The sequence below is a fragment of the Hippopotamus amphibius genome, chromosome X (assembly GCF_030028045.1).
Source record: "Hippopotamus amphibius kiboko isolate mHipAmp2 chromosome X, mHipAmp2.hap2, whole genome shotgun sequence".
NCBI lineage: Eukaryota > Metazoa > Chordata > Mammalia > Artiodactyla > Hippopotamidae > Hippopotamus > Hippopotamus amphibius.
This window is the reverse complement of record NC_080203.1, coordinates 126,633,608-126,659,585: the sequence shown is the minus strand read 5'-3', so window position 1 is coordinate 126,659,585 and position 25,978 is coordinate 126,633,608. Positions and strand designations below refer to the sequence as shown.

The 25,978-nt window shown below is 43.1% G+C and overlaps 1 protein-coding gene across 1 annotated transcript in view; it reads left to right on the top strand.

Moving 5' to 3' along the window:
- FRMPD4 (FERM and PDZ domain containing 4) overlaps positions 1–25,742 on the top strand; it is a 172,952-nt gene extending 147,210 nt beyond the window's left edge. The window contains exons 8-16 of the mRNA XM_057718874.1: positions 89–208; positions 6,539–6,675; positions 9,859–9,985; positions 12,400–12,489; positions 13,199–13,381; positions 15,454–15,592; positions 20,095–21,162; positions 21,524–22,813; positions 24,418–25,742. Coding sequence (XP_057574857.1) covers positions 89–208; positions 6,539–6,675; positions 9,859–9,985; positions 12,400–12,489; positions 13,199–13,381; positions 15,454–15,592; positions 20,095–21,162; positions 21,524–22,813; positions 24,418–25,742 — 4,479 coding nt within the window. The remainder of the gene's footprint in view (positions 1–88; positions 209–6,538; positions 6,676–9,858; positions 9,986–12,399; positions 12,490–13,198; positions 13,382–15,453; positions 15,593–20,094; positions 21,163–21,523; positions 22,814–24,417) is intronic.
- The last annotated feature ends 236 nt before the right edge of the window (positions 25,743–25,978 follow it).

Here is a 25,978-nt window from a genome sequence, read left to right as displayed (position 1 = left end):
CAGTGTCCAAAGAAAGCTGCCTTTGCTTCTGCCCCTCAGCCCTTTCTGCCAGCACTGAAGGGTTCTTGTCATTGGTCTCCTCTTCTAGGTGACCCAGAGGCCCAGCTCCCATAAGATGAGATGTCTCTTCCGAATTAGCTTCGTCCCAAAGGATCCAATTGACCTTTTAAGGCGAGATCCAGTTGCTTTCGAGTATCTGTATGTTCAGGTACGTGAAATCCAGAGCATGTTTTATACTAACATTGTGGGATGAATTGACTGCGGGCTTCCCCCCCCCGAATTCTTTCATTTGGGATCTTCTCTCTCTTCGTCCCTCGCCCCAAGCTCAATGTATTATATAAGGAATATACTTTTTATTGAAGTATAGTTGATTTACAATATCGTGTTAGTTTCAGGTGTACAGCACAGCAATTCAGTTTTTTATATATATATATATTTCTTCAGATTATCTTCTCTTACAGGTTATTACAAAATATTGAGTAAGGTTCCATAGTGCTTTTTAAAGTTTCACTTTTTATTTCGATATAATTTCATCCTTATGAAAAAGATGCAAGACTAGTAAATGAACGCTGATATCCTTCACCAAGATTCACCAGTTGTTACCATTTTATTGCATTTGCTCTATCTTTAGCGTGTGCACACGTCCTTCCTCTCCCCCACCACAAAGGATTTTTTTTCTAAGCCATATGAATGTCAGTTACCAAAACCATGCTCCTTTACCCCGAAATACATCAGTATATTTTCTAGTAACAAGAACATTTTCTAATACAATCATTATACAATTAACCAAATCAGGAAATTTAACACCAATACATTTCCATTATCTGATCTACAGTCTATATCCAAATTTTGCCTGTTGTCCCAAAAGTGTCCTTTATATCAATTTTTTCTAGAAGACAGTCCACTCCAGGATCTCATTTTGCATTTAGTTGGCATGTCACTTTAGTCTCCTTCTATCTGGAGGAAGCCTCAGCCTTTCTTTGACTTTTGCGACCTTGACAGCTCTGCGGAGTACTGATCAGTTATTTGTAGAAATCTCTTGATTTAGGTTTCTCTGGTGTTTTCTCATGATTAGATTGAGGCTTTGCATTGGGAGCAGAACAATAAGATGAGTAACTTCATGCCCTCCTCAGTGCATCGTATCAGGAGGCACACAATGTCATTTTGTTCATACTGGCTCTTGTCAACATTAATATTAATTGATGTTCTCCAGAAGTTACTAATTTTCCTTTTATAGTTAATAAGTAATTTTTGGAAAGTCAGTTTGCAGCTCTCTTATCTTTTCACCCGTTTGTTTTAGTATTCATTGATGATTCTTGCCCTAATATTATTATCGTGATGGTTGAAAATGATGATTTGTCTAATTCCATTATTCTTCATTTATCCATTGGCATTCTCCTGTAAAAAAGAGTTTTCCCTTCTGCTTTATTTACTTATTTTGTTCATTCATTTCTTTGGTGCTTAAATTGTTCTGAAATATCGTGATACTCATTGTAGTGATATTATTAATTTCAAGGCAGTAAAACTTTAATAAGATAATGTCTTTTGCTGACTGTCTATATCTGATTCTGGGATATAATTTTCAAAAAAAAAAAAAAAAAACAAAGCTTCCAGAAATGAGAATCTTTGCTAGTTTGTCCTAAAAGGAATTTATCCACTTGATATTTACGTAATGTTCCTATATTTCTCTATAACTGCTTCGCATTACCCTTACTTAAATTCCCAATATGATTGCATTAAACAGTAAGAACCCACTTACCTAGTGCTTAAGCATGTACATTAGAATTACTCAAAGAGGTTATAAACCCTAATGTAACCTTCCCCCACAAAAGAAGGAGAAAATGCAAGAGTGAGGCCAAAAAAAAAAAAAAATGCTCTCTTTGGCTGGGGGATATCTGTATAAGCCAAAGGTTGCTGGAGCCCTAAGTAAGAAATAAAAAGCAAAGAACGTAGGAAAAAGAAAAAATAAAAGAATCATTTGTTAACTCTGGGTAGTTGATATCCTGGTATTTATTTTACTATTCTCAGTATTTTCTTGTATACTTCAAAGCTTTTGTAATCTTTAAAAAGTTGGGTGTGATGGCACTGATGAACTCAGTGACAAGAACAAGGACGCAGATACAGAGAATGGACTGGAGAACTCGAGGTTTGGGAGGGGGCAGGGGGTGAAGGGGAAGCTGAGACAAAGCGAGAGAGTAGCACAGACATATATATACTACCAACTGTAAAATAGATAGTCAGTGGGAAGTTGTTGTATAACAAAGGGAGTCCAACTCGAGGATGGAAGATGCCTTAGAGGACTGGGGCGGGGAGGTGGGGGGAGTCAAGGAAGGGAGGGAATACGGGGATATGTGCATAAAAACAGATGATTGAACTTGGTATACCCCCCAAAAAATAAAAAAAAATAAAAAAAAGTTGGGTGTGAAAAGAAAATAGGTAGAAGATAGCAGAGAGATGTAGACAAGATAAATGTCAGGGGTTAGGAATAGTGACAGAAATTAAATGGCAGTAAGCCCTGGAGAACAGAAATTAAGTGGGAGGAGAAAGAAGCAGAACATACTAGAACATTCCAGCAGATGAGGGCACTCAGGGCAAGGCCTGTTAAATGTTCCCCACCTTAGTGGTCTTCAGAGGAGACTGGTATTTACAGCTCAGAAGGATAACTACGGTTTATGAAGATAACCCAGAGTCATCAGAAAAAAGGCAAATCCTGCTCCATAAACCCTGTTTACCAAGTAGAGAAGTGAGCGGTGCACTTCACTCCGTTTTCTACCCAGAACAATGAACCATCATGACTTGGCTTCCTTACGTGCTAAACTTTGGTTACCTGGACCCCCTCAACAATATCCCCTCTTCCCCAAAGGCCAGGTAACCCAGACCTTCCCACACAGGACAGCCTGATTCTCAACTGATCTATTACTGCATCTTCCCCATATTCCTGCTGAGAACCAACCAGGGCTCTGCCACTGCAACTCATGTCACATGCTATGTTTTTAGCTTTTAGTTGCAAATAAGTAGTTACAGGTGCCAATCAGCGCGTGGCTGAAGAATGTGAGATGCATTCATTTGTCATTCTCTATAATTATATGCTCATCCCATTAACAAGAGGATGCTTTAAAACCATTTACTCAGCTTCTGTTTTGAACATCACAAGTCCACTACATGTCTAAAAGAAGAGCCTGGTTGCGTTGGTCTTGGGGAGGTTAGGCCTTTTAAGTAGCCCGGGGCGCTGCTAAGCACCTAAGGCGTTTGCTCAAATCTAATGCAGTTCATGGAAATCTTTCTTATTCAAAAGACACATCTTTTATACTTTTGGGATTGTTTCCTGAGAACAGGAAAACCTGTCCTGTTTTGCTCGTGCCCTGGGACTAGATGAAGACCAAAGACGTTTCTGCTTTCTCACCTTGGGTGTTGCACGGGTGGTGGATTAGCTATCCCTTCAAGGAGCAGCCAGCGTTGGGTGAGAGGAGGGGGGAGCCACGTTATGGTGGGCGATAGAGGCCAATATTAATCTACCATCCTCTCATGTATCCTCCACTGAGACTAGGAAATGAAAATTTCTGGGACTCAGACCCTCTGTTTTAAAATGCCTTGTACCACAGAACACACAGTATGTCTAAAATCACATATCTGCGTAGCATATGTCAGTGGGCCTGCGATTGGTGCTGTGTGTGTCCCAGTGTTGATTTTAAGGTACTAAAAAGATTCCATAAAATTAACCTAGAGAACAAGAAAAGAAACAGAAACAATGTCTATCATGTTACACAGACAAAAATCAATTCAGCCTCGTGGGCTCTTAATGAGGACAGTGGCCATTGACAAGCTATGACAGTGACCACAGAGGTTTCGACAGTGATCATATATAGGAATCTCCTGGCCATTAGTGGACCATGAAGTATTTTACAGATTTTAGCATCTATATGACAGTAAACCCTAATAATCCAGACTGTTCTAACTCATAAGCCATGCTGACATTTAGCTGTCCGCCGTCGATTAAAAAAAGATGGTTATACCAATTGGTAAACAGGATAATAAGGCTACAAAATGTTTTCAAACACTTTAGCAGTATTGGTTTCCTTTTTAATATCTCACACATTTATTATAAATGAATTTTTGTAGGTCTAAAGCAGAGTCTGTCAAGACCTCTGTTTAACAAAACAGTGACTACGATTTGCGTGTATAACTGTATTGTAAATAATGTACCTGAGAGTAATAAATGCATAATTTGTACCAAAACTATATGTATAAGTCAGATGTCACACTAGTTCTCTGGGATCAGAGTGAACTAATTATATAATGTAATTGACTAATCACCTTGACAAAAACATTCACTCAGAAGTCTGGTTAAGTACAGGGTATAAGAGGAGTGGGAAAACCAACCTCGGTCACAACTCTGAGCAGAGGTGATACTGATGACTCGCCTTTATAAAGCGCATTCCATGTTATGAACCATCCTTGCAGGTATGCCAGCAACCCTGAGAGTTAGCTGTTGTTAGCCCACTGTTTTCAGAGAAGAAAACTGAGACTCGAGAGATGAAATGCCACATCCAAGGTCATTTGATAAGTAGTCGACAGAGCCTAGGATCCAACTTGGTGCTTTTGTCTCTAAATTCTTTGCTAAAATCCTGTTTCAAATCTGTGATGCAATAGCAGTCCTAGAAGAAAGTGATTTATCAAAATGGTTTCTCACAAAAATGGTTCTCCAAGTGCCTGTTATGGCCTGGCACTTTGCCAAGGGACTTCCTCACCCTCATTCTTCATGAGACTCTATAAAAATGACCTTGTTTGGACCCTCAAACCCGTGGCACCCCATTGTGAACAACCCTGGGCTCTTGGAAATAACTGGTAAACCCAAGACTAGCAAAAGAAAATGGCAGCTTGGCATTGCTCCCAGAGGCTGCCTTCCCTCAGAGCTACCCTGTCTCCTGTCTCTAAGGAGACCCACTTACAACAGGAGTACAGTGCAATCCAGATAGATGTAGGATTTTAAGGAGCAGTGAAGGTGGAAAACCGTATGAAGGATGGAGGGAAGGGAATGTGGCTTCACTCTTGGGGGTGAGGAATGGGCTGAGAGGCAGGCACCCAGAGCAGGCGGGTAGGGCGTGCCTTGCACAGCGCCAGTGTCCCACAAGGACGTATCCAAAGGGCAAATACTGTGTGCAGAAACCGTACAGGGGTACAGGTTCCCATTTAGTAGAATCAATACATGAAGTGGATGTAAATGTACTTACTTATCTCAGAAAGGAGCCAAACAAATCCTGATACGATTTTCCATTTGAAATCTTTTGGGAGCAAGGCAAAGAATAAAAAAGGGAGAAAGAAGCTAAATATATTTTCTAGCTCAAGAGCTTGGTTTCCGATAACATAAATAAGTAAACACACATGCAGAAGATGCTTGCACAGCGCCATGCTTCCCGTCAACATTCGGCTCAGAGTTTGCTCCATGAGGGAGTGAGAATGGCGCCCTCAGACCCTTCACTTGTGGTCCTGGACGGCTTGACATGTTACAACACCCCCTCAGCCCCTCTTTAATCTGATGCTCACCCCAAACTCTGTGAGGTAGGTGTCACCCTTTGACACGTGAACAAACTAAAGCCGAGAGACTCCCTCAAAGTCACAGTGCGGGCAGTCCCCACTGGAACGGACTGGTGATTTGAAGAGCCACCCTCCACCAAGTGTGCCAAGGTGCTGTGACAGCGGGCATCTCACCTCATTCTCCCCCTCCCCACTCCAGCCAGGTTGTTAGTGTGAATCTCCGCTGCACAGATGAGTAAACTGAGGCTGACAGAGCAAAGTAAACTGCTTGAAGGTCATGCACAGAGGTAGCCGTTGGTAGAGCCAGGACTCCAAGGCAGGTGTAGGTCCAGAGCTGCCGCTCTCCATCACCTTGCTCGTTCCACCTCCCCAAAGCCACTCTGGATGATAGCGAGGGCGACATTGACAATGACAGCTCTTAATATGTGTGAGTGCTTCCCAGTTTACCAGATGGAGTTCTAAGGGCTTTACCTTTTTCTCTCATTTAATCCTCGTCACAACCCTGTGAGTGGGGAGTATTATCCTCAACTTACAGAAGAGGAAACTGAGGCACAGAGCAATTAAGGGGCTTGCCCAGATCACACGATGAAAGTAGGGAAAGAGGATTCTTTCCTTGTGAAGTGGAGAAAGACGATTGGAACCCAGGACTCCAGTCCTGGCAGCCTAGCTACCGAAGCCACATCATGCTACCAGGGCTTCTCGTGTTCAGTCGCAGCACCTGTGTTTGGAAATGCCATTCCTAAATTCCTCATTATTTTTACAAAAAGCTAAATATTTAAATAGCAGCTCGCTCGTGACGAATGTTAAATGTTTGTGTGGTCTCTGTGCTTGTGCGTGCACTCAAATCCTGACTCGGTTCCAAGCAGCAGTGGAAATATTTCCACATTTAGCCCCTTGCTTTGGAAGTGAAGGTGGGACAGAGGGGGAAACGTGTCACCTGTTCCTCTAAGGCAACACGGTGCATCCTTTGACAAGCTGCGCCCTCTGCTGGTCTTTTTTTCAGAGTTGTAACGATGTCGTTCAGGAGCGGTTTGGGCCAGAGCTGAAATATGACATTGCCCTGCGGCTGGCAGCATTGCAAATGTACATTGCAACCGTGACCACCAAGCAAACACAGAAAATCTCCCTCAAGTACATTGAGTAAGTGTTGACTCTCAGAGCCATTTTGGAGACAAAGATGCTGACTCCTTAACGCCCAAGGGGATTTTTGATGTGTATGTCTATTTCCAAAATTGATCTTGTTTGTGGCAGAGCATTTGTTAACCAGAGGCAAAATATATGAATACTCTGTTCATTTTCGGTGGTAGAGACCATTTCTTACATAATCCACCTTTAGAGAATTGTGGTTAAATTGAGGGTCACATTTAAAATGAAGCATACATTTTAAAATTCCTAAATGAACTTGGTTCCAAGCCAAGCTTTCGTCTCAGCATTCTTCAGATATTAAGCTGTTTGATTCCCACAGCCTCCCTATGAAATCAGTAAGACTGTAGCTCCATTTTACAGATGAGCAAGCTGAGGCACAGAATGGTTAAATAATTTGCCCAAGTCACACTGACTATTAACTAGAGGGGGTAGGATTCGAACCCACATTGCGCTATAGTTTGTGTGTTCATTCGAAGACCTGTGTTTAGAAAATGGTGTGCATAACCAGAGATCACTTTTAGATGATCGAAATGCACTATAAAAAGTAATTCTTTGAGTCATAATCAGGAAGGATGGTATTTGTAATAAAGAACTATGACAGCGTGGGAAAGGATGTCACACAAACTTTGTTTCACGAATCAAATATTGTTTGGAAAATAAATGTCTTCTCTTGCTGAATATGGCATTTACAACAGCAGTATACTACCTCTTCTGCTGGAAAAGATCCCCTTTTCTTAGAAAAAAGCAGTTTGTGTTGCTTTCGGTTGACGAGCTTATATGAGTCATCCTTTAAAAGAGAACCCTCTGTCTCCCAGTCTGTAAGCTTCCCGTTGGCAGGTGATCCAATAGCCTAACGCAGCCACCATTTTCTTAATACTGGCAGCTCTAACGCTAAGAGAAAAGAAATACTCATGTTTCAAAGTTTATGGTAGGGCCCAAGCCTCATCGCCACATAACACTAGAAGCCTTAGTGTCTGCTGCATCTCCACCTCAAAGTGGCGTGTGGCTGATTGAAACCACATCCCACAGAAGCTTCCCATGGGCTGCCTATAAAGCCTTTCTGGGTGCCACAGTGCCAGGCTGACTCCCCCCCATCCCCCCAGAGTAAAATGGCTTCTTCTCAATGGGTTTGAGAGCCTGTGTTGGGGAGGATGAGAGCTCCAGGTTGCTGACTCCCTATGCCCCTGATCTTGCCTCTCTCAGTTCTCCTGTCACTGCCTGGGGACAGATCCTTGTGTGCAGTTTGAGAACCCCAGGCCTTCCAATCTCAGTCCACTCCTTTTTGCAGATGGTTTGTCTCTTTCTCTCCTGCCACATATGCCGGAACTGGAGCCTGAGCGAGACTGGGCTCACAAAGAGGTCTCATGCCTGAGTGGCTCCATTCACACCCTCACCCACTCCTCTCTCTGAGGTTCTTAGGGACAGATGAAACTGGATCCCATTTGAAAAGGGGGCCTGCACAACTTGAGATGATTTTCAGACAACCGAAATGCATTTCTGTTCCTACTCTCTGTACCCACATTTTACCAGGTTGAACATGGTACAGTCAAAAACTTCCGAGATAACTAGCTTGCCTAAGAATATTGCAGAGTCTATGGTAATTAATTAACATTCTCATTAATTCATTCATTCACCCAACAAATGTTCATTGAGCATTTTTATATGATACAGTAAGTCCTCTACATATGAACGAGTTCTGTTCCAAGAACACATTGCCAAGTCAAGTTTGTTCAACGAAGTTAGCCTAGGTACCCAACTAACACAGTCGGCTATATAATACTGTACTGTAATAGATGTATAATGCTTTTCACACAAATGATACATAAAAAACAAACACAAAAAATAAAGAAAATATTTTTAAGCTTACAGTACAGTACCTTGAAAAGTATAGTAGTGCAGTACATCAGCTGGCATACAAGGGCTGGCATCAAGTGAGCAGGCAAGAAGAGTTACTGACTGGAGGTGGGAGATGGTAGAGCTGAAGGATGGTCAGCAACAGGAGACGGAGGACCAGCTGCAGTTTCACTCATGCCTGACGCTCACATCTTTGAAAGTTCGCAACTTGAAGGACATAGAATGAAAAGTAATGATGTAAAATAATGATACAAGTAGAATTACAAGGTAGCCCATAAGGAGTGCCAAATGATGGGTGAAAATAGTAAGTACGACTTGAGGAAGAGGAGGAAGACAGCGGTGATCATGAAAAACACCATCTTAACTAGTGAAAAGAGTGTGAATGGTCAAGTGAGGGCGGGGGCGGGGGGGGCGGGGAGGCTGTCCTCCTACCTGTCTTTAGAGAGGATCTGGAGCAAGAGAAAGAACCAGAACCTTCTCGAAAGCCTTCACATAATTTAGAAGATACTGTTTGGGCACATGACCAATCAGGGTAAATTTCCTAGAATTCAAAATATGCAACCTTCTTAGGATAGGTTTGTAGTCACTGTTGGGGTAATGGACTCTTGGCAAGAATATACTAACCCAGGGCCATTTGTTTGTTTGTTTCCCTTGTATATCCATACCTTTGAGTGATGTTTGCATCTCCCTGTCAGTACCAGATGTACTTAAGGGTCCTGAACCCTACCCTGTGTCCACACCAGCAACCCCCTCCCCTCCTCAGCAAGAAATGTTGATGGAAGGAGTTAGTCATTATCTGGGTGGAAGAAAAGAGAATTATGTGTTTCTGGAGAAATCGCCATTGATGAGGGAGGTGGGGAGGAAAGAATGATTTGGGAGCATGGAGAAGTTATATTCATCCTTCTAAGAGAACCCAGAAAGACAGAGTGTGGACAGACCGGGAGACGTGACAATGGGAATAAACAAAGGGATGGAGAGAAATTGGTGTTGGAAGTACAAACTCAGATATGTGAGTGAATTCTAAGAGACTCAGATGTGGGTTGGATAAAGTGTCTCTTCAATTTCCATTGGTCCCAAATGCCTCATTAGCCTTCTCTCTGGAGACTGAGGAATGTATTTCTTTTAAAATGCAAACATATGGATTAACGATCAAATGGTATGTTTCCTGAGAGTAAATTAAAAGTTACTTCCCTAACTGGGACTTGTCTCCATTCCCTGCCTTACCAAGAGTTCATTTGTTCCAACAAACATCAGAGCGCCATTTTGTCTTAGATAACTAATCATCACAAGAATGTGAAATTAAAGATATGCTCTTTATTGCAGAAAAGAATGGGGATTAGAGACTTTTCTTCCCTCTGCTGTGCTGCAAAGCATGAAAGAGAAGAACATAAAGAAAGCACTTTCACACCTTGTCAAAGCAAATCAAAACTTGGTACCACCCGGTAAAAAGGTATCACATTTGCATCTTAATAGAAAATGGATTTTAAAGAGAGAGGCTTGCATGCATTTTTTTAAATGTTTAAAATTAGCCCATGAATAAAATACTTAGCACCAGATTTTCAAAATCTGTAACACTATATAACCTTCTTTTTTAAACTATTAACATGTTTTGAAGACTAATGAAAAATAAGTAGTCTTATGGAGACCTTTTTATTCCTTGCAAGCTATAGACTCCTTATTGTACAGATTGTGTGTGTTCACGTGTACATGCAGGAGAGCCTTGCAAAGCCTCCAAGACCTTGGGGTTAGAGAATAGAATTGCAAAATAATTTCATATTTTCATCATACTTTTGCTTACCACTCAGACCAGCTTAAGTGCACAGCAGCCAGTAAGGGTCCCTGCAGACTCGATGCCACGTTAAGTAAACCAAGGTTTCTCTACCTTGGCTCTATTGACATTTGGGACCAGATCATTCTTGGTTGGGGGAGAAGGGCTGTCCTGTGCACTGTGTGATATTTAGCAGCGTCACTGGTCTCTACCCATGAGACATCAGTAGTACCCACCGCCTCAATCATGACAAACAAAAATGTCTCCAGATCTTGCCCAAATCACCCCACTTGACAACCACTGAATTAAATCTTACTTTCAAAGAGAAGATAAATTTAGTGCTGTCATTCGCCATCATTAATGTTAAAATCTTTTTTTTTAATCAAGTAAAAGAAACACAAAGGACATTTTAAAATACACTCTTGGTCAGAAGAGAGAATTATGTCTTTTGGTAATAAATAGCAAAGGGTTTCAGGAACTAGAAAGAGAAGGAGCCGTACAATCCGGGATTTATAAACTTGGAGGCAGTCTGACAACCCAAGAGCACTTTCTCAATGATATCAGCCATAGAAATGTGTGTGACTCTAATACAAATCATTTATGTGGATAGTTCTTTGACCTTAGTATCTGATTTTAAGTCTCTTTACTGGCTAACACATACTTATTTCTGCTCCCTCCTCACCCCAATGACTTCTTAAAACGTGTGATCAACTTCGACACACCATCAGCCACCTTTGACTTACTTCCCAGTTTCTGTAAGCATTCAGCTTGTGGAAATATAGCAGGATGTCATGGGTCAAGATGTTCTAAATATCAGTTCCGATTTGCCCAAAGCTACTTTCTTTTAATTGACTTGGTATGATTTTTTTTCCAAGCCTGGCCCACTGATTTTGAAATAATTTGGAGAACTGCTCTAAGATCAGTCTATCTATCACTGTCCTTCTATAAAGGTCATTTTTGTAGTTAAGAGTGAGTGGTTTGATTTCAAATCAATTTGCAAAGTGCTTTGGATTTTTGAAAGAAGTAGGCTGGATGACTGGTTCTAAATTACAATTATATAGAAGGTAGCACATTGAGGTATGGTTAACAAATGAGTTGGCAAGTTATCTGCAATTGAAAACAGAGTTTTACAGTTCTTGCTACTTGGTGTTCTACACCTTGTTGGAAAATTTCATCCCTAACAAACTTTCCTGGTACATGTGGTATGAAACGTGGACTTTTTTTCTTTCTTTCATGTTTTTTTAAATTAAAAAAAAAATTTTTATTGAAGTATAGTTGATTTAAAATGTTTCAGGTCTACAGCAAAGTGATTCAGTTATACATATGTATGCACGTGTGTGTGTATATATATTCTTTCTCAGATTCTTTTCCATTATGGTTTATTATGATATAGAATATAGTTCCCTGTGCTCTATAGTAGGACCTTGTTTATCTTTTTTTATGTATAGTAGTTTTGTATCGTAGTTTAGATTGAAACATGGGCTTTTTTCAATCAAGTACTTTTTTAGGATATGGGAATCTATATTATTACGTCTCTATAAAGATCAATTTTACCTGGATAAAATTTCATTTGTCAATCATCAGTGAAACTCAGTAGATTCTCGGAATTGAATTAATAAAACAGGGACTTAAATAGCAACTTCAAACATTTCCACAATGATTGGTACTCAGAAAGTTCACTTTCCCTAAACACTTGCAAACACTGGAAGAAACGAGATGGGAGTGAAGAGCCTATTTAAAAAGCTTGCTGTGGACTGCAGCTGTGTATTCCAAACAGCTCCCCCAAACTCTGCACACACCCTTTGCAGTGGAGAATTTCATCATCTCATTCTAACTTGTGGAATGCTCTGGCCCAACATAGCCATACTTTTCCCCCAAAATGAAAAGATTTTCATCTCGATGTCCTGTTGCAGCCCTTGATGAGGAAAGCAAACACAGAGCAGTTTACTTTCGTTGCCCCTGAAGCGCCCTTGTCACAGCCCATCTGCTGGCAGCAAGAGCACCCTTCTCGTCTGCCCTTGTTTTCGGCTGCTCTCCAGCAGGGACACAGTCACACCCGATGGAGTGAACACCTGAGGTTTCTTTTCTCTCCTCAGCTCTCCGCACTGCAAGCCAAGGTCCATTATCTCAAGTTCCTCAGTGACCTTCGACTGTATGGGGGCCGTGTGTTCAAGGCAACATTAGTGGTAATTTCTTTTTCTTGCTTTTTTGTGGAAGCCACAGAGGCCTGCGAAATGTCACTGCCTAGGCTGTCTTGAATGAGCTGCCTTTGATGACAAAAGCAAATCAGCTGTGCATCTTTTCCAGCCCTCATTTCTAATTGACTGCACCCCAGTCTGAAAATATCAGAAGAAATGTTAAGCTAGATAATGCCACTGCAGAATGCCCTAGAAAAAGAAATGCGAAGAGCCAAGAGAAGTGGCGCACTCTCACAATGGCCTCCTTTTAAACCACTGGGTCAGAATGATTTTAAAAAGAGAGGGGAAAAAATCCTCATTTCTAAAAGCCTCTCATGATAATGAATATGCGTGCTAACAGTTGCTTTCTACATTATTCATAATTTATCAGAGCCTCGCTGCAATCATATATCTGGTTCTTCTAATTGGATGATTTAGTACAATATAACCCAGGAATACTTTCTAAAGAAAATGTAATCTTGTAAAAACAGATTCTCAGGCTCAACTCTGCCTGGTGCTTCAGAGGTCTAGTATTTTTATTTTTATTATTTATTTGTTTATTTTTGGCCACACCACGCAGCTTGTGGGATCTTAGTTCCCCAACCAGGGATTGAACCCGGGCCCTGGGCAGTGAAAGCGCGGAGTCCTAACCACTGGACCACCAGGGAATTCCCAGAGGTCTAGTATTTTTAATATTTTGTCGACGTCTCTTTCTCAGCAGGCAGAAAAGCGCTCAGAAGTGACCCTCCTGGTGGGGCCCCGCTATGGCATAAGCCATGTCATAAACACCAAAACCAATCTGGTGGCTCTTTTAGCTGACTTCAGCCACGTCAACAGGATCGAGATGTTTACTGAAGAGGAGAGCTTGGTGAGGGTGGAGCTCCATGTGCTGGACGTGAAGGTAAGTCTTTCAGATACTGACACAAGGCCTTGAACACGGCCCTGCTTCCTGATAGCGTTGCTGATATCTACAAAGCAGGCAAAATTTCAACATGTGCAGCACATCGAGGGTGCAACAAGTGCAGAAAAAATCCACCCAACTTAGGTGTGCAGGCTCCAGTCCTCACCAGATAGCTCTGTGATTAGGGGACAAGTCACCCTCTTTCTCTGGGCTCCATCTCTTCATCTGTACATGAGAAAGCAAGCGAGTTCATTGCTAAGGTCCCTTCTGGCTCCAGAGTACATGAATCATAGATAAAGAGTAGGGGAAATGTCTCCATACTTACTTTCTAGAATATGTGACTCTTGTGTAGAGAATCAGGGAGATTTTCCCCAACTTTATTTAGAACCTCCATTCCCTTTTGTTAGGTTGCGTCCGTATGTGCTTATTCTTTTGGAAAAACTGAGTATTTTAGTCAATCTGTCTTTTCACGCTGTAGCAATTAGTGCTGGCAGAACATCTGGCCCCTTTAATATCATGGCCATTTCATTTGAAACAACCATCTGAGATTGTCCTCAGAGGGGACAATTTCCTCCCCAAACAGAAGTTGACAGGAAGTAATCCAGGTTCCCTGTCCCAGTGATAGATGAGTCATTGGATTTTGGCAGCATTAACGTATCTGATGTTTCTATAGAGAAAAGGCACTGGATCCACAGAGAGACAGTGAGTCCACAGAGGAAACAGGGTGACCAGGAGGAGTGCTCTGAGAACAGGCGGAGGACAGACTCCCAGCCTCACACCCTCCAGGGTGGTGTGGGACCAGCAGGTTAACAGTAGAGGAGAATGTGGGAAAGGGCTTCTACACAGCAAAAGGGAAGCATCCGTGTGCTGTGCGTCAGGAAGAGATGAGCGTGAAAGGGAGGGTGTGGAGCTCAGGCATGCTGGCTGTGGCCCGTGGCATTTCATGGGCTGAATCTGAGGTGCTGCACTTGACTTCATGGCAATGAAAGCCCAAGGGTAGACTTCGTGTGCCTGTCCCAGTTCATGACCAAAGATGCTGAGAACAATAGCCTGTTGTGGAAAACAGGCAGAAGAAAGGGTATATCAGGTGCAGTCATCACAGACCTGATAAGAGGGATAATCTATCTCAAACAGAAATGGCTGACAAGACCTTATGGATGGTTTCCTGCTTATATAAAAGAATTGTGGGGTGGCTTGGAGGGAGACTGCCATTAAAATGGAAGGAAAAGGCAGCACATCAAGTAGTACAGGGATTTTGGGTGGAAGTTAAGTTTCACCAGCCAAGGCCATTATCCTGGCCAGTGTCCTACCCCTGGCAGTGAAAGCAAGAGGCCTGTTGCTGGAACACCTCGCTGTTCCTGTGCCTCTCCGGGTGTCCGCTTTTTTGTTGCTCCCTTATTTCCCTCTCACTTTCTTTCTCTTTCAATAAAAACACACCAGCAAGTCCACCCTTCCTTACTCAAGGAGGATAATTGCTTCCCTATATGCCCAAGACCCACGTCCAGTTATATGATAACCTCATCGTTTCCAGAAAGTTTTGGCAAGGCCTTTTCTCAACTCCCATGTCTCTTTTGCCCTCCTATGAATTTACAATTTCTTTTAGAAGCATTCTTTCTCTAAATCTCTTCAACACTTTTCATTCAGTCTTAGCAGTAATTTCTACTTGATGTTTATTTCACTTCAACATGAATTTTCACCACAAACCCAAACTTAATCTTCCTGTGATTTTTTTTTTCAAATGGTAGGTTCACGTTTGGTAACTGACTCCTTAACTATGATTTTTCACAATATTAACTATTTGGAACAAGACCAGCGTGTGTGTGTTTTTTTTTAATCCAATACGACTTGGGAAAGATTCCAAATGTCTAGGCTTTCAAAGTGGTGTCACCTGAATGTTTTCTAGTCACGCTCTCTGTTATACCTGACCTTTCTCCCATTTGTGTTTCTCCAATGGAATGGTTGCTCCAAAGCTTCGTTTGCTCACATCTCATAAGCACAAATGTAGCCGTTGTCACTTGAGGGGAGGTTATTAAGGAGGGATGGTTTTAACCCAAACATTCTCTTTTGTGTAGCCCATCACGCTCCTGATGGAATCTTCTGATGCCATGAACCTGGCCTGCTTAACGGCTGGATACTACCGGCTGCTTGTGGATTCCAGGAGGTCGATATTTAACATGGCCAACAAGAAAAACGCAGGCACCCAGGAGACAGGTATTCCCTTCCTAAACTCACGAGGCACCACCTGACAACAATAATAAGGATGATTCTTGAAAAGTTAAAATTGGACCCATAAAAACATCTAATGTCCAAATTTAACACAAAAGCCTCCAATTACTTCTGATATTGTCTAATTTTTTTTAACGAAAATGTTGATTTTTCTGTCATATTTTACATATCACTTGGCAATGTCGGGTGCATACTTCCAAAGCAGTGATTTAATTATTGTGAAGGGTGTAGGCCTCAGCCTTTATGGCTCAGTTTTTACTGACTCACTCTCCCAGAGGTCAGTCAGGACACAAGAGAACTAAGGATGGAATGCCCAGTAGGGGTTGTGAGTCCCCAGCTTTAGGGCTGGTCTATCGTTAAGGTGCCCCAGACCCAGACCCCTGGGTGCCTCCTCCTGAGTCAGACTTCCCTCCAGGATTCTGGAAGCTCCACCAGCAGGAAGACTTGGGAATTGCCCAGCCTTTGGACTTGGGGCTCTAGAAGGAACCCTGGAAGCTATCTTAGCTTTTTAGCAGAAGCATAAAGATGGCAAAGATTAAATAATGCATCCCAGCCACTTGACAGGAAGAAATAACTCCAAAGTGAGGATAAGGAGGGCTGCAGCTATTAAACTGATAGTTTTTTTAAGGGTGGATGGTTTTCGTTTATTTTAGGACTTTTTTTTTTTTTGAAGTTTATTTTATTGGAGTATAGTTGATTTACAATGTTGTGTTAATTTCTGCTGTACAGCAAAGTGATTCATTTATACATATATATACTTTTTTTCATATTCTTTTCCATTATGATTGATCACAGGATGTTGGATATAGTTCCCCGTGTTACACAGTAGGACCTTGTTGTTTATCCATTCTGTATATAGAAGTTTGCGTGTTCTGGAACTTTTTTTCTTCAGTGTTTGAACTTTTTCCTCCATCTATAGTGGACCCTCAGTAAATATGGCTGATGGACAGACCTTACCATTCAAACCAGAGCTACTGACCAATGAAAAAAGTATAATGAGGGGCTACATAATTAGGGTTTATTTTAAAAGAAAGGGAAATTCTTGAGAACAAATTCCATTGTCACTGTTTCTGAGAGAAAAGTGAGAAGGAAAAAGAAGGGAAGGAAAATCCTCTACTTTTAAACTTAGCAGAAGACAGAAATCATTATTCCATGAATATATAGTAATATGTAGCTAGGCACACACACAGACAGACTGGCATGCAGTTCATTGTGATGGCTGGTTAAGTGGAAATAATTACAGTCAAAGGGTAAAGGAAAGCCAGAGAGAAAGAGGTGAGTGAGCAAGGCATGCTGGGAAGGTGACTGGCACTTGCAGCTAGATTTCATCCTGCCCCACCTTGAAGTATCTGTTGTTTCTAAGAGACACAAATGATTGAAAATAAATAAGATCAAAAAGAAGGTGGTGAGATCCTTGGTTGGGGAACTAAGATCTCGCATGCCGTGTAGCACAACCAGAGAAAAAGGCGGTGGTGAATGTCTGCTGGGTTCAGTGGTGAATATTTTAATGACCCGACCACATGTTTTCATTGAGCGAGGAGATTTAGAGCCATTGAACTCTGACTCTTGAAATTCTGAAGAGCAGTTTAACACAATCCTTTCACATTGGGAAACCTTAAATCTTAAAATCTTATAGTTCATTGTGAAAATCAGACCTTTCCCCATGGACTGTTAAGATTGTTACGAGTGCAAGAAGAAAGCCAGAGCTACCATTCTACAAATGGTTGCAGTAATAGGGGCCTCGGTTCTGTCCAATTTATCGTGACTCACAATGTGATGTTGTGTAAAGTTTCAAGAGGCAAAAACTTGGTTCCAAAAGTATCAATATTATATTGCCATGGGGAAAGAATGGAACTTCAACCTTTCAGTAATTTCTCTCATTTTGACAGTGAGAATGCAGGTGAGGGCACACGTGCCCAATAGCACACATAAGCAGGCATGCATGCATACACGTGCATGTGCGCATGTGCGTTTTTAATAAGGGAGGACGAGGGTGAGAGATGGCACGCTCCAAAAAGCAACTGGTTGACACAAGCAGAGCCGCAGCTCGGGACTTAGCATCCTCTAACGGCTGAAAGGCCTCCCTTCTCTTCAGCATTCCCCAAAGATCTCCTGAGACTCAAAAACTGTAGAGAGTGAAGTCTGTTGAGGCCAGCTCATCCCTAGAAGGAGACATCCTTCTGTGTCTCCAAAATCATTCCAGAAGCCAAATCAGTACACCCTCTGGAAGGAAGCCAAGAGTAAGTATGTATTTCCTTCTTGTCTCAAATTGATCAAAGACCTTCGTCAAGATCTCTAACCAGAAACAGTAAGCCCCTATTTCCTCTTCACTATCTTGAAAAATTAGCCCTTCAAGTACTTTCAAAATTCCTGAACCCACATCGTTAAGCATCTCTGGGCCTTATGAAAGTCTATTACCTTGTTTTTAGGCTGCTCACCTATTCGGTTTTCTTGTTGGTCTAAACCAGAACTTGGCAAGCTATGCCCCCTGGATCAAATCTTGTTCTTGTGAATAAAGTTTTATTGAAACTCAGCCATGTACATTGCATTAGATTCCTATGGCAGCTGTAACAAATTATCACAAGCTTGGGAACTTAACAGAAACTTGTTCTCTCACAGTTTGGGGGGCTAGAGGTCCAAAACCGAGGCATTGGCAGGGCCATGCTCCCTCCAAAGGTTCTAGGGGAGAGTCTATTTTTGCCTCTTCCCACTCATAGTGGCCATCGGCATTCCTGGTAGCTACATGACTCTAGTCTCTGCCTCTGTCTTCACATGGCCTTCCCTCCTTCTCTGTGTGGCCCAAATCTCCCTCTGCTTTTCTGTTATAAGGACACTTTCCATTGGATTTTAGGGCCCCACACAGATAATTCAGGGTGGTCTCATCTCAAGATCCTTCATTATATCTGCAATGATTCTTTCCAAATAAAGTCACGTTCATAGCTTTTGGGGGGTCACCATTCAAGTCACCACATCCACTTGCTTATGTGTCATCTGTGGCTCCTTTCATGTTACAACAGCAGAGTTGAGTAGTTGCTCAACTGAACTGTCAGCCAACAAAACCTAAAATAGTTACTATCTGGCCCTCCTCTTACAGAAAAAATTTGCCAATCCCTGATTTAAACCCAGAGCTCTCTCACAGCTTTGCTGAACCACTCTCCCTTCTCCCAACAATCCACACTCCTCTCTCTCTCTCTCTCTCTCTCTCTCTCTCACACACACACACACACACACACACACAGAGCCAGTCATAATCCATGTCATTGTTAATAAAATAATGCTGAACCCCCACAGGGGTATTTGTCATAAGGTAACACGTAAGTATGGCTGGTGTGTAACTCAATGCCTTCAAAATTTCATCTTCACCTGCTTTTCATGGAAATATATGTATTGGGTACAATGACTGGGAACATTGTTCGGCATTGAGTCCATTGTATATTTGGGGGAGAGCCAAAACCTCTTCAGTAAAACTGATTTTTCCCCATATCTCTTCTATCTAATATCAGTATTATTCAAACTTGGGCCAGAGGGCAATTTGAGGAAACAAATGGGAGAATATGTGGCCCTAACATTTCCTCAAAATGTCACCTCTGGAATTGACAAAGCGATATTGACACAGTGACTCACTGCCCTGTCTTGGTAAATATCAGAGCAAAATTTCCACAGCAGAATTCTCTATTGGAAGACCCTTGAAGATCAAACAAAACAACAATATTTAAATTAGGGTTTTGCAATTTTAATTCTTGAGGAATATCAAATAAATCTTCAGGAGTTTTCATGATACAAATAAAAATGGAAATTCATCAAAGTATTAACTCTGCTTAGAAACAGCAGAGAGGGGTACATTGCCTGTGAATGCTCCACCTTCTGCATCCCACCTGTGTGTGCGCGTGTGCTTACAGGCATGCGTACTGGCATTTATGCATAAAAATTTGCACACCCACTAGGACAAGAAAAGGCTAAAGAGAGAAGTTTTTGTGCTACCGTTACAATATGTAGTATTACAGTTTTTATTAATATACATTATATGTGTATTATTACATTATCATTACAATATCTCCCTACACAAAGCGGGAAATGTTAGATCTCACTTTACAAAGAAAAGGGCAGCCTGTTTTCTGGAATAACAGCCTATTGGACCATCACCTTTCAGGATTTTTAAAGGCATGCTATATATTCACATTTATAAACATAAATGAGGTCTTTTAATACTAGAACCAGAAATCAGATGGAATTAAGCTGTAGTTCCCTACTCTCAGATGATATTATATTTTATCAAATAGCAATTCTGTTTGCTGCAGTATCAATTCTCCTAACCAAGAAATCCGTACACCTGAAGCCTAAATCAACCACTACCGTATTTGGAAAGCTGAATAATAACCGTATTCACAAAAGTGATGCTACAAGCCACTAAGTTAAGAAACAGAGGCAAGGCCCCCCAGAAGCCAGACAGCACAGTAATGTGTCTTTGCATGACTCTTTCTCTTTAGGAACTGAAAATAAAGGAAAGCATAACCTCCTTGGCCCAGATTGGAACTGTATACCCCAAATGACCACATTCATTGGCGAAGGGGAGCAAGAAGCGCAGATAACATATATAGATGCAAAGCAGAAGACAGTTGAGATTCCGGATGGCACCTTGTGTCCAAAAGACCACCACCGGCACTTGTATATAGACAACACCTATAGCTCAGACGAACTCAGCCAGCAGCTGACCCAGCCGGGAGACGCTCCTTGTGAGGCAGACTACAGAAGTCTAGCTCAGCGGTCCCTTTTGACCCTCTCAGGACCAGAAACTCTAAAGAAAGCACAAGAGTCTCCAAGAGGAGCTAAAGTGTCCTTTATTTTTGGAGATCTCGCTTTGGATGATGGTATCACTCCCCCAACTCTCGGCTATGAAAGACTCCTAGACGAGAGTCCAGAACTGCTGGAAAAGCAGAGGAATCTCTACATCAGCAGTGCCAATGACATGAAGAGCCTGGATCTCAATCCAGACACAGAGAGCATCCAGTACGTGGCCAATTCTGTGTATGCAAACATAGGCGACGTGAAGAACTTCGAGGCTGCCGAGGGCATAGAGGAGCCCCTCTTGCACGACATCTGTTACGCAGAGAACACCGATGACGCGGAGGACGAGGATGAGGTGAGCTGTGAGGAGGACCTCGTGGTGGGAGAGATGAACCAGCCAGCCATCCTCAACCTGTCTGGGTCAAGCGATGACATCATTGACCTCACGTCTCTGCCCCCTCCCGAAGGGGATGACAATGAGGATGACTTCCTGTTGCGTTCCTTGAACATGGCCATCGCCGCGCCCCCTCCTGGCTTCAGAGATAGTTCCGACGAGGAGGACTCTCAGAGCCAGGCCACTTCCTTCCTCGAGGACAAGGAGGCAGGCGGCACCCTGAAGAATGACGAGATCCCCGTGTCCCTCATCGACGCTGTGCCCACCAGCGCCGACGGCAAGTGTGAGAAGGGCCTGGATAACACCGTCGTTTCCACGCTGGACACTCTAGAAGCTCTGTCCGTGTCAGAAGATCAGCAGACCAGTGACAATTCAGGTTCTTTCACGATTGTTACATTTATTCACTGATAGCCATATCATTTCATCCTTTCAAGCCATCCGCCCTTGGAATCCTGTCATGTGTCCTTCATTTCACGCATGTCCCGTTTCCTAAATGTGCTGAAAGTACCATCGTGGGTTTTTTGTGTATGTGGTTTCCTTTGTTGTTATTTTTTTTAAAAACATGTGGCACGTTTTTTTCCCCATTTCCAGAACAACTGTGCAATAAACTCAGAGTCCTTACTGAAAAGGGAAAAACTTGGTATTTTTTTTTAATACTAATGAGTCCCATATTCTTACATGTCTCCTAGTGCCTGCGATGCATCCATTAACCAGTTCTTGTTTTTTACGGCCTGCAGGTGTAGCCATCTTGCGGGCTTATAGTCCCGAGTCCTCCTCAGACTCGGGCAATGAAACTAACTCTTCTGAAATGACGGAGAGTTCTGAACTGGCCACGGCCCAGAAGCAGTCAGAAAACCTCTCCCGCATGTTCTTGGCCGCTCATGAAGGCTACCACCCCCTTGCAGAAGAGCAGACAGAGTTCCCCACCTCCAAAAGCCCAGCTGGGGGCTTGCCTCCAAAGGCCTCCCATGCCCTGGCTGCCCGTCCAGTGAGCAACCTCCCGCCCAAAGTTGTGCCTTCCAAGCAGATACTGCACTCGGACCACATGGAGATGGAGCCCGAAACCATGGAGACCAAGTCAGTCACTGACTATTTTGGCAAACTGCACATTGGGCCGATGGCGTATTCCTGCACCAGTAAAAGGAAAAGCCAGCCGGCCGATGGGGAGGGGAAAGCACCCCTTAATGGGAGCATTCCAGGGAAAAAGCAGCAGGGGACCAAAACAGCGGAAGCGGAGGAGGACGCCAAAGGTAAATTTGCTACTGTGTCTTCAAGAGACGGTCAACACCTCAGCACTTTTAATCTGGAGAGAACTGCCTTTCGCAAGGACAGCCAAAGATGGTATGTGGCCACTGAGGGGGTTGTGGCTGAAAAAAGTGGACTGGAAGCAGCAACGGGGATAACTTTTCCCAGAGCTTCAGGTGTGGGGACCAGGGAGGCCGAAGGGAAGGATGACGGGGCTCGCGATGGAGAAGCCATTGAGGTTTCAGGACTTGGCCAACGAGACCACTTCTTAACAGACGTGACCTGTGTGTCTTCAGCCAAAGACTTAGGTAACCCGGATGATGCTGACCCGTCCACCTGTGACCATCCTTCCAAGCTCCCCGAAGCAGAGGAGAGCGTGGGCCGCCTTTGCGACTACCACTTGGCCAAGCGAATGTCGTCGTTGCAAAGCGAGGGCCATTTTTCTCTACAGAGCTCTCAAGGCTCCTCAGTGGACGCAGGCTGTGGCACGGGCAGCAGCAGCAGCACCTGTGCCACTCCGGTGGAGTCCCCACTCTGCCCCTCCGTGGGGAAGCACCTGATTCCTGAGGCTTCCGGGAAAGGCGTGAGTTACATTCCTTCCGAGGAGAGAGCCACTGGGCTTCCCAACCACGGAGCCACCTTTAAGGAATTACACCCACAGACAGAAGGGATGTGTCCTCGGATGACAGTGCCTGCCCTGCACACAGCCATTAATGCTGAACCCCTGTTTGGCACTTTGAGAGACGGATGTCATCGACTCCCCAAGATTAAGGAAACCACAGGTACAGCAATGATGGATTTAGCGCTCTGCATTACCTGCCAGGAGCCATAAACCAAATTTCTAAGAAACTGAAAAATAGTCTGGAAGAAAAGTAAAAGGGTTTTTTAAAAAGGCTGCAGAACTGTGGCCAGGTTAAAGGTCAATCATTGGTCCCCCAGTGCTTAATAAATACTGAAGTTTCTAGATCTGGACAATAGTGGAAATGGCATTTGCCATTTATATTCCTGCTCCGTCTTGCTTTTAGTATTTGGTGGAGCAACATTTTTTCCCTAAATTCTAAGTGCAGATTTTTAGCAGTGCCCAGTGCAACTCTTACTTATAAGATCGTGTTGCTTAGACTTGCAAAAATTTGATTTCCTTCTCAGGACATCGAATTTCTCATTTTGCCGTTTCCTTTCTGAGAGGCAAGGAAGGATAACAGAGCAGGAGATCTAGGAGATGGGAGGGGGAGATGGGAGGGGTTGGAGAAGATTGCTTGCCTTTCAGCAGTACTTCCAGAGTCCTCCCTACTCTGTAAAACTCTCCAAGATGAGTATTCTGAAGTGTCTGGAAGATTTGGGGGGGTCCACGATGAGCTGCTTTATTTTCCACCAAATAATAAAATATGGACACAGATAGAAACACGAACACAGCTACCTTCTGTGCCCGCCTTCACCATTCTGCCACCCAGTGGACACCAGTTCATCTCCGAGATCCATTTGACTGGCCATTGGGTGGCAAAAGCAGACGCCCTTTCATACTTTCCAATTTCAAATTATATCCTCAATAGTGTCTTTTCCACATAGGTCAATAGATGTTAGTGAGACCTTATATTGGTTAATTTCCATTCCTGCCCTTTTAGGATTATCTCCTTTCTCAAAACATTCACCTCTGGCTTCACCTGCCTTGGGAAATCCATCTATGGGTGTTGCTAAACTCATCTCCCAGCTGGCATCTTTACTTCCAAACTCATTAAAGGATACTTATCAGCTTACAGAGAGCTTTCACCTAACTTACCTCTTGCTTCTCACAAAAATTCTGTGGGGTGGAGATTATTTTCCTCGCATGAAAACTTTTCTGAGACTTTCCCGGTGTCTCAACTTCAAACCCTGTACCAGGCAGACCTCACGGGGTCCTCTTTAAAAGGTTAATATATTTAGTTTGCGTTCATTAAATTAGGCCACTTCTTTTTAAAAAGGTAACCAGTGCCAGGATTTACCTAACTCCTTGAAATGGAACGTAAATGTCATAAACGTGTTTGAATAATCTGTATGTAAGATGTGTGTTTTCTCATTATGTGTCTAAGCTTTAATAGATAAATATTGGGAACAAGGCAATTCATAAAATTCCACTGTCTCCTTCAAAATATCTGTGATTTCTAGAAAATGCCAACTGAATCAGTAGTTTCAGAAATAACAGATTCTACTATTTCTTAAAATATATTGAAATAGAAATCTGTTACAAGATTCAGGAGGCAATCTTTGGAAAGCAGGTTGACCTGGCAAATGGCAGTTCCTCTAAAATACATCCTTGGGAGATGATAGACATCACATAGGGATTTAGTGAAAATGACCACCCATGAGGTGCTTAATGATTCTCTCTGTTTTCCTACTACCCCTAGTGTAGCTTTGACAGAGCCTGGGAAGGAGAGACGAGGAGGCATGCCTTCAGCTTGGTCTCAACATCCTGAAGCTGATCCCACCCTGCTACCATCAAACATTCACTCGGAATCAAAGGTGCCAATTCCAAATCAAGACCCTAATGATTTCTCCCAAGCAAACCAGGCCTACGGAGAGGCTGTGAGCTGGCGGCCACTGGATCTGAGAGGGGAGAGCCTCAGGACACCCCCCAGCCAGAGGGCTCTGAGACGTAGCAGCAGTATCCTCTTGGGATCTGTAAGTTTGGAAACCTTCCGGGAGAGAAGCAAGGGTGCAGTCAGCTTAAAGTGTCCAGGTATCACAGAAGCACAGGAGGCCAGTTCAGAAAGGCGAGCAGAACTCCCCCTAGGGAAGAAGCTCACCAAAAGTTTTTCCCAAAGCTCGATGCACTTTGGCTGTGAGGGGAAAGTTCACAAAAGGTCCCCGGTGGCTCACAAAGACTCAAAGCTGTATAGGACATTGCCCTTGCGGAAGCTGGAAGGCAGCAATTGGAGATGCCGGGGGCCTTTCAGCTACTGCTTCCTGAACCGAGGTCAGGATGAAGACGGCGATGAGGATGAAGAGGAGGGAGAGGCCACCCGCCAAGTCTCCTGCCTCTTTCGACCACAGATGACTCAAGCCATGCCAGACCCAACCAGTGCACCCCTGGCTGTTGGAATTCAGAAGCAAGGAGGGGAGCTGTCCAGAGGTTCAGTGCTGAAGGTCTGGGCAGAAGACTTGAGTGGCCCAGATGATGTGGACTTCAGCAACCTGGCTTTTGATGCCCGGGTTGCAAGAATAAATGCCCTTAAGGAGAGCACGTATGTAATGCCCGATGGGTTCCTCGCAGCCCAAAATGATGCCAATGAGCTGCTCTGCCTTGTCAGGGCAACCAAGGGGAAGAAAGAGGAGTCACGCCCTGAAGCGTATGACCTAACACTTTCTCAGTACAAGCAGCTGTTATCCATTGAATCCAGACAGTTGGGAAGTGCCTGTAGGAAGATGGCAATGGCCGAGAAAAGCCCAGAGGAGATGCTCCTAGCTATGACTTCCAGCTTTCAAGTGCTCTGTTGCCTAACAGAAGCCTGCATGCGATTAGTTAAAGTCGTGAACTCAGAAACACAGCAGCAGGAGATTGTAGCGAAGATCGATGAAGTGGTCATAAACTACATCTGTCTCCTGAAAGCTGCCGAGGCAGCCACTGGAAAGACCAGTGGGGATCCCAATGTTGGACTCTCGATGCGACATTCAACCACCATGGCCGCTCTCGTAAGCACACTAACACGTTCTCTCAAGATGCTTTTAAATAAATAAAGTATGAAAGTCACGTCATAATCTACCTTTGCAAAGCCATACATGAACTTTTATTTACTTTATGTGTACGATGAACAGATGTCTCCTTTCTTCTCTCTGTATATTTTGTTATTTTATATGAAATAGGAGATAAAAGTCACAATGATGAAAAGTTGAAATGTACTAATCCAGATGTATTCTGTTTATATTATACATATATATACATGTAAAAGAAATATACAAGACAGTGGTGACAT